The sequence below is a fragment of the Halyomorpha halys genome, unplaced genomic scaffold (genome assembly GCF_000696795.3).
Source record: "Halyomorpha halys isolate HHAL.00 unplaced genomic scaffold, Hhal_1.1 Scaffold223.1, whole genome shotgun sequence".
In the NCBI taxonomy this organism is placed as follows: domain Eukaryota; kingdom Metazoa; phylum Arthropoda; class Insecta; order Hemiptera; family Pentatomidae; genus Halyomorpha; species Halyomorpha halys.
This window is the reverse complement of record NW_027115445.1, coordinates 1,254,168-1,266,537: the sequence shown is the minus strand read 5'-3', so window position 1 is coordinate 1,266,537 and position 12,370 is coordinate 1,254,168. Positions and strand designations below refer to the sequence as shown.

Below are 12,370 nucleotides of genomic sequence, written 5' to 3'. Positions count from 1 at the left end.
GAGCATATCGCAGCCGATAATTTAAATAAATTAGTTAAACTTTTAACTAAATATCCTACGATGGTGAAGGATGAAAATGATCCACTTAAATCAACTAAACTATTAAAACATACTATAAAATTAAAAAATGATAAGCCCATCTATAGTAGAAATTATAGATAGCTTATATAGAGCTAAGGAGTTCATTCAGTCATTAGAGTTGTTACTTTATTATTCGTAGTAATAGTGTAGTAGTAGTAGTGCATATTTTGTAACTTTGATACCAATAAAGTTTTTTAAGTTCTTTCCGCGGTTACGTTCTTTATCTGACGACATGCTGTTCAAAGCGTTCATTTTCGTATGTGGTATAAAATTAAAATTTTAAATAGACTGTATTTATGATACTAATCTCCGTTACTAATGATTCACTAAGAAAACTTATTTTAAATGACTCAACAACAATGCTCCAGGCGTACGTCAGCATGGCGGAAACTAGATAGACCCACTATTATTCTCCACTTTTACTGATTTCACTGCATGTTGGTCCTTAATACTTAAAATAAATTTCGCTTAGTATTATTCAAGTACAAAGGATTGACGCAAGCCAACTCAGGCAACTGACTCAGAAAACATGCGTACATTTTGGACGTGCTGTTAAACTGTACTTGATCTTTCTTGAACAATGCTATAAGGTTAGTTGTTCTCTTATTTTGAAGGTTAGTACGAATCGTTTTCTTGTTTTGCAACAAGTTGGAAGCAGTTTTTTGTTTTGTAAACTGTCACTTGAACTTGTTTCGAGCTTTACGATTTTCAAGGTGAAATCAACCGACGTAACTTGCCACGTACGTATCGGAACGTAGAGTAAATTAGATTTGTAGAGTGCTAAGATTCATGGAAAACAAAGTAAATGAAACAAATTAAAGGATTGATTTCATTTTTTACAGAGATAACTGTGCTCAACAACAGGAAACAACTTTTTTTTCATCATTCGTGCGACCAAAAAACAAATGCTCTTATTTATGAAGTTGTTAAAATGACGCAAGAAGATTTCTTCGACCTAAAAAAATTTTCAGCAGCCAAAAGTAGAACATCTTCCAGAAACATGGAGTAGTTAAAATAAGCAAAATACAGGAAATTATGTTAATTAAAAAAGAGAAACTGTGTCGTGGTATTATAAAAACTCATATTTAGAGAGTAACTTTAAAAAAGTAAAGCCTAATATTCTTAAAGATCTGCGTATAAAAACTATTATGAACCTAAACGTGCCTACACAAAAAAATCGTTGGATAGTCCAAGAAAAATGTAGATTCTTGATTTAATGAATAACAATAATATTCCTAAATTTTACTATTCGTTCAATAACAGCCTGTAAATTTTGAATTTTTTTTTCTTTACACTAATAATTTAAAATTTTCTTTAATTTTACCATTGAATAATGTTTATGCTCTTATTTATTTAGTGACTTTTCTTTAAATTTTGTATGGTTTACAATGAAAATATAACTTGGTTAGTGCATCTATTGATGCAATAATTGAAACTGTATGATAGTTCACTGTCAAAGGGTATACATGTGATAGTTAACATGACAGTTGCTTCACTATCATTACTTGTACTATCACACCAGAGCTAGTGCCACTGTATAATAATGACAGTTGCAGTTATAATGATGTCACTGATTCTCCAGGAGTGGGTATTTTTACGGTAAAACGGTTATTTTCAAGGTCCTGAGCGGGTATTTTTTTTTAGTCGTGAGAATCGGCAGCACAGGTTGTAACGACTGTAAAACTTAGCCCTGTAAACCAGTTTAATAGTAGTGCCTTTATACGTTAGAATATTCCATATATACATCTTGCAGTTAGTGTTGTGCATAGAAGATAAGCCTCTTACTTGCCAAACTATATGTATCACTACTTTTCTTGAATTGTAGCGCATCTGAAAGAAAATATTGATTATATTTTGTATTTGACGTATTCTGTAGACTGTAGTTACTTGACAACGGTACTAGCTTTAGGTCTAAAAACTGCTTTATTGTTCCCTTAACTGATATTTTAGCATAAGCTGAAAAATTTATGTGGCAAATACGCAATTAAAGTTTCTCACAATGCAGTTTTAAGCAACCTAATTATCAAAAATTTTCCAGAGGGGATTCCTGTTGTTACCCGCTCTTGGAAAATCGTTGTAACTGTATGATTTCTACAGTCATGATTATACTGTCATGCTAGGTTTGGCGTGATATAATGTTAGTGTAGAAACTGTCACGTTAACTATCACATGTATACGCCTTGGCAGGAAACTATTGTACACTTTTCGTTTTTACGGCAAAAGTGTTGGCCACTTCCATTACCATGTTATTACTATTTGATAGCTACAGTCATGACAGCATTCACTGTCACGAAAAGTCAGGTCGCACTGGGTCTGGAGTGATCGTTAGTAGTAGGAGTAATGTCCTAAAACAAATCCACCCAAGGCCCAAAAACAATATTGATCCCAGGTCTCAAAAATAAATCTATCCTGGATCCCTAAAATAAATATGCCATGGACCTAAAAAGGTGATCTATGTTGTAAAGTTCATAATCTGAGCAAAAATTATAACTTTTTTAGTAATAGAAAAAGTATCTAATGATTAACTAAACAAAAAAAATTAAGGACAAGTGAGACACTAAACTAGCAATATACATGTGACATAAAGCCATTTTACCCGAAATCCCCAATCCCTGATAATTACTCTCTAAAAGAGAAAATTACCCGAAATTCGAGTAAAAATACGTGAATTAACAGAACTGGTTGCAACTGACAGTGTAGGAGTTTCTTGTTAAGACATTAAAAGTCTAGTTGATATTACAAATAAATAAAATATATTGACAAGAATTATCGCAATAAAGGAAATAAATGTGATACATTAATTACTTTCATATAATCTGTACAAACGTCATTGAATTAAGACACCTGTAAATTGAAATGTTTATACTCTCAAAGGCTGTGAATTTTTGAGTGCAACGTACATGTCAATGCCGCCATTAGTATTCTTCGTAACGGTTTTTTCGGGTTTAAGTTTCAGTTAAGAAACAAAAATGAGTGATGTGATTAGTGATATTCCTGGGTAAATATATTTAGTTATTATAAAAAAAATACATCAGTTTTGCTTGACGTTTTTAGGAAATGTCATATTTTCACTTCGTCGTTTACCTATTTTTAATATTGTCATTTCAATTTTTTAAATAATTTTCTAGTCATGTTGCTGACCATGTAAGTGAGGAAATACGGAAAATGACATTATCTTTAATAAATGATTTGCTGTCAAAGTGGAAAGCTATGTATAACATAACAGAAGAGGAAAAATGCAGACGTATTGAAAAATTAGTTGGTTATGTTAAGGTACATTACTTTTTTTATCTCATTTTAATTTTTCACAATGTCTTAAAAATTATATATGCTATTAGTTATAGTTACTTTTACATTTTGTTTATATTTCTATCTGTTTCTTATTTTTCTTGATTTGTACACAGATTGACTTACTCTGTTGAGTAGATAAACCTCTCCTAATTGTTTTATTCACAGATATCAATTAATCATTTGTAATGTTGTGCCAATTGGTATCATTCCTGTATAGATAGGTTGTCATCGATCTGCAGGTCTCAACTTGTTCAGTAAAACAAATTTTTGGCTTGTGAACTATGAACCAGCCTCCTTCCATCCAATTCCAACTTTCTCATTTTTCAGTTGCTATAAAAAGTGTCATTTAAATATTTCTGGAGATGTAAAAACAGATATCAACTTCGCACCTGTTTTGAATTCAGTTCAACAAAAGATAAAAAAGCTCTTTACTATGGAATGGGATAGGGCGTTTTTGGATTTACAATCTGTTTTAGGGGATTTATTTTTTTAATTTAGGATTTAAGCCATAATGTGCTAAGGTATACTATGTATATAAAGATAACACCTAGCAGAATTAATGAATGATTGATTGATTTTACATAGATATGGATAAGTTAAAATCATAAGTCATAAGTGTTAAAGCCATTTGGAGGCCAAATTAAGTAATTCTATGAAGTAGCACTTCTGGTCGGTTAATTTAAAAAAAAAAAATGTTGCTGTAACATCCTAGGCATATTCCTGTGTTAAATATGTAGTATTAGTTTAGTTTGAGTTTTATTTTTAATAGCTATATAAAAATGTTTACTTTCAATTGTGTGGTAAACAGTAATCATTTCGAAGGTAGGTTGCTTTAGTAAAGCATGTGTTTTTGCCCATAATTTTTAAATCTAATTTCTTTTCTACTTTTCCTAGTAAGTATATGATTTTTTGTTATGTTGATTGGTTTAGATTGATCAACAATAAATATTTATTCATTACTACTTTCTCATAAATGCTGTATATTGAGGTTTTCATTGTTGAAATATGTGTTATATATTTCATTATTATTTACATAAAATACTTCATAAAAATTAAAACTTTTTGGGGTTGTTAGAAGCATTTAAGATTTTTTCCCTGGTATTGTTTCCACTTTTTTAACCTAATCTTCATTTAAGTCATGATTTAAATCTACATTTACTATCTTATTTTTATTGCATTTATTGACTTTACTTTCAGCATCAGTTATTAGTGTTTCCTTCAAGTGTGTTTTTTTTATCAAAATCATATTCATGTATTTAGAGTTTCAATTTCATGATTTATGTATTATTGTCTATTATTTCTTCTTCTTTCTAAGAATTCCTCATCCATTTATCTCAGGGTTTCTCATTGTTAATTATTTTTAATTTTTTTCTGATTAACTCTAGTATTTCATTGAATTCTAAATGTTGATTTCAATTTTTCAACCTATTCATGTAGAATTTGCTAATTTTTTTTTTTTTCCTTCAGGGATATTATGATGAAATTTCTGACATCGAAGAAGAAAAAAGAGTTACTATGTTAAACGAAATAGAACACGAGTTGCAAGAGTTCTATGAATTACAAAAGGTACAGTATCGCTTAGTCATTCGTTAAGAATATATTTAACTGCGATTATATGATTAACTTACCCATATAATTTTCTTATTTAAAGGGGCTTGGTATATCCAGTACAAATATTGCAAAAATGTACGTTAAAGAACCTTATAGTGAGTTTTTGAATGACATCAAAAAGTCTATGGCCCGATTTGTGAAAGAAAAAGATGAAAGATTGGAAAGGTTGAAGAAATTGTTAAGTGAGGTATGCATATTTGTATTGTGCTGATTAATTTGAAGAAAAATTCATGAATAGCGCTTTTAACTTAAATTAATTAACTTTGCAGGAACAAGAACTCTGCTTATCTCTTGGATGTTCACCTCAGGATCCATTACCCAATCCTGTACCTACAGAAGACCAACTTGATGCATTGGAATTGAGAATACTTGAGCTTAATGAAGATAAGGTTAGTCGTTTTGTACTTATCTCTGCGGCATCTTGGTACTGATTCACTATTGGCGCAGAAGATTTTAGAATTTATTAAAAACCAAAGATAATATAATACAATCTAGATTTGTTCCTTGGATCAATTTTTATATTGTTCTATCAGAATGGTTTCTACACATCTTGTTTAATGTTTATGTGGACATTTCTATGTTTATAAAACCTTTATGATTTATATATGTTTTAAAATGTTGGTTGATTAGTTTTAATTTTACTGAATTTTTTTTTTGGTAGTAGGAATGCTTTACCAATTACTTATCTTTTTTTTTTCGTTACTGTGATTTCTGATTTCCTGTGAATTAATTAATCATAGTAAAAAAATTTAAATGTATGTCCAATACAAAATTAATTATTTAGAATCTTACACTAATATTTAAAGTTTGTGATTAATTAATTTAATGATGTTCACTTAGATTAATCGTCTAAGGATTTATACTGATGCCCGCTCTGTCATCATCAATTTATCTAAGATCCTGGAACGTGAACCAGCTACATTGTTTGAGAAAGATGTCCACATGAATACTGAAGAATCTTATCAACCAACTACTCAAAATATGAAGAAATTGGAGGTAATTTTTCTCTTAACATATTATCATTAATGTATTTTTCCTTAAATATGAGTCCTGTGTTAAGGCGGATCCACATGTTGGCCGCTCGGTAAACAAAGAGCGGACCATCCACGTCAAGACGGATCCACATGTTGGCCGCTCGTCACGAATCAGAGGCTTGTACAAATGCTCGGTAAACAAAGAGCGGACCATCCAGAGAGGCAAGCATGGCGGACGTACAAGTGGTTTCAGCCATTGGATTATATTATTTTTATTACAAAAAAAGGAAATTAAATATAAATAAATAAGATTAAATATAAAACTTATTATAAACAGTAACAACAAAGACCTTTAACCTCCTAACAGCTCTCAGTTGCAACTAAACAGAGAACAATGGTGGAGATGCTACACGAGCGCTCTCACGAACCCCTTTGATCTGTGTCCAAAATACCGACTCGGCAGATCGGCAACGAGCTAGGCCAACTAGTACAAGCCACCCATCCACCTGCTCACGCATGTCTGAGTTGGCCATGGCTTGGCCAGCATGTAGAGGCCCCTTTAAAGGTCTTTTATCAGACCAATCTTATTATCATTTTAAGAAACTTTGACTTTAATGTAGTTCTATGTTCTCATTACATTTTTCCAAGAGTCCCTTGTTCTCTCAAGGTAATAAACATTTTTTTTATGAATCTTTAGGATGTGTAACTGTTACTTCATAGTTGTAATAGTGCGAACAATAAAAAAAAGTATATATATTCATTTATATGTTTGTTGTCTAAAACTACCGAACTATATTTAATAAAAATTAGTGAGTTCTTCATATTCAAAATTATGTTTAGCTTCTGAACTTTCCTCATTGATAATAACAATTTCTGGAATGATCATTTAATGGTTTTGAAGTATTGTAAGATAGTGTTCTAAAAATAAATTTCTATTACGTGCAACCATGATTTATTTTTGAAATTTGTTGGATTGATTCAGTTCTTAAGTACAAATTATTTTTAAAAAAATATTTGTACAGCAGTTGTTCAGGCTTAATGCTCCTGAGATGGCTCATAGGTATCAGAACTTTTGATGTAATTTAGCTAAAGTGATTGAATTGGTGTTTGAAATTATCATCATTTCAAATGTAAAAACAAGCTGATAAGGAATGTGACTAAAACCCATCCAGTTCGTAAAACTAACAAGGCTCTTAAAAATTCAATTAAAATTTTATAGTGCTAATGAGGTCGTTTAGTTTGGAAAAAGCATATGTATTGAAAAATATCCATGTAAAATATTTATCTACTCTGGTACATTACATCAGTCATGTAATGTGCTTTGCATTGAAATATAAATTTAAATTATCATATTTTATTATTATAGCATTAATTTTGTCCATATTTTTTATCTAATAAATACATTACGTAAACTTAGTTTTCTATTGTGATTTTTTGTTTCCAGAGTTTGAAAATTATGTTAGAAAAGATACATGAACAGACAATTCAGAAACGTGAAGATTTATTAGAAAAATTGGTCAAGCTTTGGGACCGCTTGAAAATTGATTCAGCTTATAGAGAAGAATTTCTATTCCAATATCCATCAATATCTGGGAGTAACATGAAAGCGGTAAGTAGTTTTACTTTGATTTTTAATTTAAACTAAATATCGTAAAAAAAAATTTAATTATTATTTAATTTAATTTTTTAGTTTTATTTAATACATATTTCATTTTTGTCAATTAATCCCAAGTTTTTTCCAACAATTGTGTGTTGAACCCTACTATTCTCTTTATCCCATCCATTGTTTATTTTTTGTTTTTGTATCCTTCCTATTCTATTACATAATTTAATTATGTGTGTAAATTATATAAAAAATAATACAATTATATTATATTAAATATTTGACTCTAATCAGTAGACAAGTATCATGAAGGAAATGTGATTTGATAAGCCATAAATCTAATTTGTTCCACTTTTTGTGAAATTTTTATAGCTTAATTGCAATTTTTATAAATTAATTGCAGAGAACCAGTGTACCACATAAAATGTAGGAAATTTCATTTGCTTCAATTTTATGTGGAGTGTTTTTCCGGAAAACACTAATTGCTTCCAAGATATATGCTAGCAAAAAACAAAAAAATGGATGTACCTAAATTTACAACTACAACAGAAGTTTTTCTTCTTCTTCTTCTTATTTTGCCTAGAATATTTGACGTTATTGTTTAAATCTCATACCAACCATTGAGAAGTGTGGAACACAAGTCGTTACACAATTATAATCTCTGAAGGCACATCTTTATATAAAGGAACTCTCACATTGTCTTCAAAATGTGTGCCTTGTGAGGGTCACTGCTGTTCTTTTCAGATTTATACATACTGGCGGACTTCCGAGTGATGAAAGGCCCAGGTGTTATAGCTATCAGCAGCAATGTCCCAAAAGACATCTTTGAAGAAGCCAATACCTTGCTATTATGATGTATCTTGGACCAATTTGAGAAATTGCACTATAATTCCATTGATTTCATTTTTAAGTGAATAAAACCCCAAAATAATTATCGAACTTTAAAAATTTGGATATTAATGATAATTTACCTATTTTAGCGTATTGTTTCATTGTATCACAACTGATTTATTCTCTAATCAGGACATATTTGAGGGCTACCTTAAATGAGAAGGACCCACAAATCATAATACTGACAAATATGTAGATTACTTAACTAAAAAAACTTGAAAACAAATAATAGTAGTATTCTAAACCGTTTACTCTGATTTAAGATGTATTCATTACGATTATCAGGAATATCATTACTTGTCGGAATAATTTTGTTCAGGATTAGATACAACCCCATCTAAAGAGGAAAGTTGTAGAAATAGTGCAGATAGGCGTTTAAATTCTGAAAATCAGATAGGTAAATTGATATTGGTTAAGTACAAGCTTAGTCGTTATGCATTCAAGATTTTTAACCTTAACATTAAAAGCTACAATTATTGTAACTAAAATGATTAAGTTCCATAAATTCTGAAGATAGCTGGAAGTTGAGGGTGGTTTTCAGGAGTAAAGGAACAAAATATTGCATATATTCGAACCTTTTGTACAAATTAAAAGTCGACTAACATTATTTTTGTTTTTTGTACATGTAGAACTGTAACAAATGTTTATAGCATTACTCACTCTATTTTTAATTATTTAATAATGTTCAAAGTAAACCTGATTTATTGTACCTTTTTATAATTATTTAAAAAAAATATTTTTTTTCATGGACTATAATTTACTTTGCCAACTAATCACCATCTTTCTTCAGCTGTGCCTAGGTTACCTATACCTAGGTTAAAGAGTCGAGATCGTTGAGGATCTTCGGGAAAATATTTTTGGGGGCACAGTTCACCTTTTCTAAATAATAGTTCATGTAATAAATAAATTAAAAAATGAGGATTTCAGTAGCAAAATTCAAATTTACTTTTAGATTTAGAAAACAATAGGAAAGCAATATCTGCTAAACAATCCTGGTTTCTCCTACTTCTTTAATCCTTGAAAATTGACTTTGATATTTCTTTAACCCTGAAAAATTATCTCTGATACTTATTTAATCTTAAAAAATGACTTGTTTTTCATATGAAAAATTAAAATATATAATATTTTCTATGAATCTTAAACATTTGATACAAAATTTGATTGTATAATATTTGTTTTTTGTAGATTGAATGTGAAATAGATCGTTGTGAACGCCTGAAACGTGAAAACATGCGTCAAGTAATAGAGTCAGCTAGAGAACAGATTAGAGAACTCTGGGATAAATTGACTTATTCTGAAGAACAGCGACAAGAGTTTAAACCTTTCACCACCGACCATTATTCTGAAGATGTATTGGACCTCCATGAACTTGAAATACAAAGATTGGAGTTTTTCTATCTTCAAAATCAGTTAGTAAAATTTCAATTTATTATATTTTACAAGAATTTTCGGGGTTAAGAGGACAGGCTAGTACCTACGTTCATTGATGTTTAACTATTGTTAGTTATAAATTATATAATTAATTATAATTATAATTTTATTTCTAACACTATATTGTATAAACATTTAGAACAGTAAATTCTATAAAACGTATTTGCATTCTAAGTAAATGTTTGCTACATAGACAAAACTTGAGGGAAGTTAATTACATTTAGGAGTTTAAAAACATTTAATTTTAAGTTTTTAGCAAATTGAGTTAACATAGTAAGTAATCTTTGCTATGTATCAAGTTCATCATTAATGTTTGTCCATGCATACTTACATTAAATTAAATTTTTTATTTATTTTAAAATATGAGGGTGGTTTAAAAAGTTCTTGGAATCACCGCTAGATATCAGTGCTAGAGCAATGAGGTTCCCTCACAATAATCACACATCCTTTGTGAGTGAACACGTGGCATGAGTGGTAGTGACGACTCTTTGTTGTTGTTTTATGCGTAGTGATTTATGACAACGGAAATAACTGAGATTCGAGCAGTGATTAAGTACTTAGTAAAGAAAGGTATGATAGGAAAGGAAATTCATGCTGACTTTCAGAACACACTTGGGGATTCTGCTCCTACATATTCAATTGTTGCCCAGTGGACCGGCGAGTTTAAATTTGATCAGGAGAGCTTAGATGATGATCCGCGTAGTGGACGGCTAAAGTGCTACAACCCCAGAATTTATCACAAAAGTGCATAAAAAGGTCATGAAGGATTGTCGACTAAAAGTGCGTGAGATTGCTGAAGCTGTAGGGATGTCATCTGATTGGGTATATCACATTTTAACCGAAGAGTTGGGAATGAAAAAAATATCCGCAAGATGGGTGCTGCGACTCTTGACATAAGACCATAAACACACCAGATTGAAAATGTCCGAACAAAATCTGACCCGTTTTCAGCGCAACCAACAAGATTTTTTGTACCGGTTTGTGACTACAGATGAAACTTGGGTCCACTACTATACCCCAGAGACAAAACGGTGGAAACATGCTGAGTCACCACCACCAAAGAAAGCAAAGGCAATACGTTCAGCCGGAAAGGTCATGGCCTCAGTTTTCTGGAATGCAAAAGGCATTCTGCTGATAGATTATCTTCTTACTAGCCAAACAATTACGGGGAAATACTACGTAAACCTCCTAGATCAACTACTGGAAAAGATACACAAAAAAGGCCTGGTTTGTCAAGGTAAAAAGTCATCTTTCATCAGGACAACACCCACCTACACACAAGTGCTATTGCCATGGCAAAACTTCATGAACTGAGGTATGGATTGTTGCCACATCTACCTTATTCACCTGATTTGGCACCATCAGACTTCATCTCTTCCCCAAGCAGAAAATTTTCCTAGGTGGACGGAGATTTCCTACAACGGAAGAACTGACAGCCGAATTGGAGAGCTATTTACAGGCCTGGAGGAATCTCATTTTCGAGATGGGATCAAGGCATTGGAATATCACTGGACCAAATGCATTAGTTTACTGGAAACTATGTTGAAAAATAAAAGCAGTTTTACCGAAGTAAAACACTTCTTTCTAGTACATTCTGAGCACTTTTCAAACAACCCTCGTATTTACTTATGATAAAAAATTTAATTATAATAACTTACAAAATAATTCACAATTAAGTAATTGTGTCTATTTTTTTTACAAGGAGTATTCATCATGTATTAAATTTTTTAACATGCCAAATGTTATAAATACAGGATTGTGAAAAGTAAAATTTAAAGTTCATGTTATAAAGTCATAAATTAAATATACGGAAACTCCTAGCAGATTTTCTTGGCAACTTGTTTTGTGTCCTTGCGACCTTTAAGAGATGATAAACTATCCAACAGCTTCTTCACATCATATTTTCTTTGCTTCACTTGTTCCTCATTTCCTCTCCTTTTTTTCTATTATTTTAATTCATTGCTTTATTAGAGTTTAAAAATGTCTAAAAGAAAAATAACACTAACCAAACACAAACTATGTGCAACTAACTTATCAAAACGAATATAGACAACAGGTGTTGAGCTCAACTGGTCTGTTGTATGACCTCATTCTCCATTTAGCAGACTTTTTAACAGAAACTCAACTATTACTAACAACTAAATTAAGAAGTTAATTCCAAAAAAAAAATAATTAGAATTTTAGTTTAATAGTTTTCTTTTTTTTAATCTTCAAATTTATTTAAATAATTTTTTCTAATTAATTTTTTTAAAGGCATATCTTCGAACTTGCTGAAAAAAGGAATGAGCTATGGGAGAGGATGCTTCATTTAGATTTCATTGCACAAGACAAAACTAGACTTTTCAATAACAGAGGAGGCCAACTGTTGAAGGAAGAGAAGGAAAGGAAGGCCTTAGAAGTGGTAAAAAATTAGTTTATGATAAACCTTTTCTTCCTTAAGGTGTATCTTTGTCACATTTGTTGATTATAGTGGATGATTTAGAGATAT

The 12,370-nt window shown here is 30.7% G+C and overlaps 1 protein-coding gene across 3 annotated transcripts in view; it reads left to right on the top strand.

Annotated features, from left to right (window-relative positions):
• Positions 1–2,920: 2,920 nt before the first annotated feature.
• LOC106679836 (protein regulator of cytokinesis 1) overlaps positions 2,921–12,370 on the top strand; it is a 17,161-nt gene continuing 7,711 nt past the window's right edge. For all 3 annotated transcript variants that reach the window (XR_001343032.2, XM_014419203.3, XM_014419201.3), the window contains exons 1-9: positions 2,921–3,079; positions 3,210–3,354; positions 4,840–4,938; positions 5,024–5,170; positions 5,253–5,372; positions 5,824–5,979; positions 7,402–7,566; positions 9,637–9,860; positions 12,136–12,283. Coding sequence is in view for 2 of the 3 variants with exons in the window: in XM_014419203.3 (XP_014274689.1) it covers positions 3,051–3,079; positions 3,210–3,354; positions 4,840–4,938; positions 5,024–5,170; positions 5,253–5,372; positions 5,824–5,979; positions 7,402–7,566; positions 9,637–9,860; positions 12,136–12,283 (1,233 nt within the window). In the remaining variant the exon portion in view is untranslated. The remainder of the gene's footprint in view (positions 3,080–3,209; positions 3,355–4,839; positions 4,939–5,023; positions 5,171–5,252; positions 5,373–5,823; positions 5,980–7,401; positions 7,567–9,636; positions 9,861–12,135; positions 12,284–12,370) is intronic.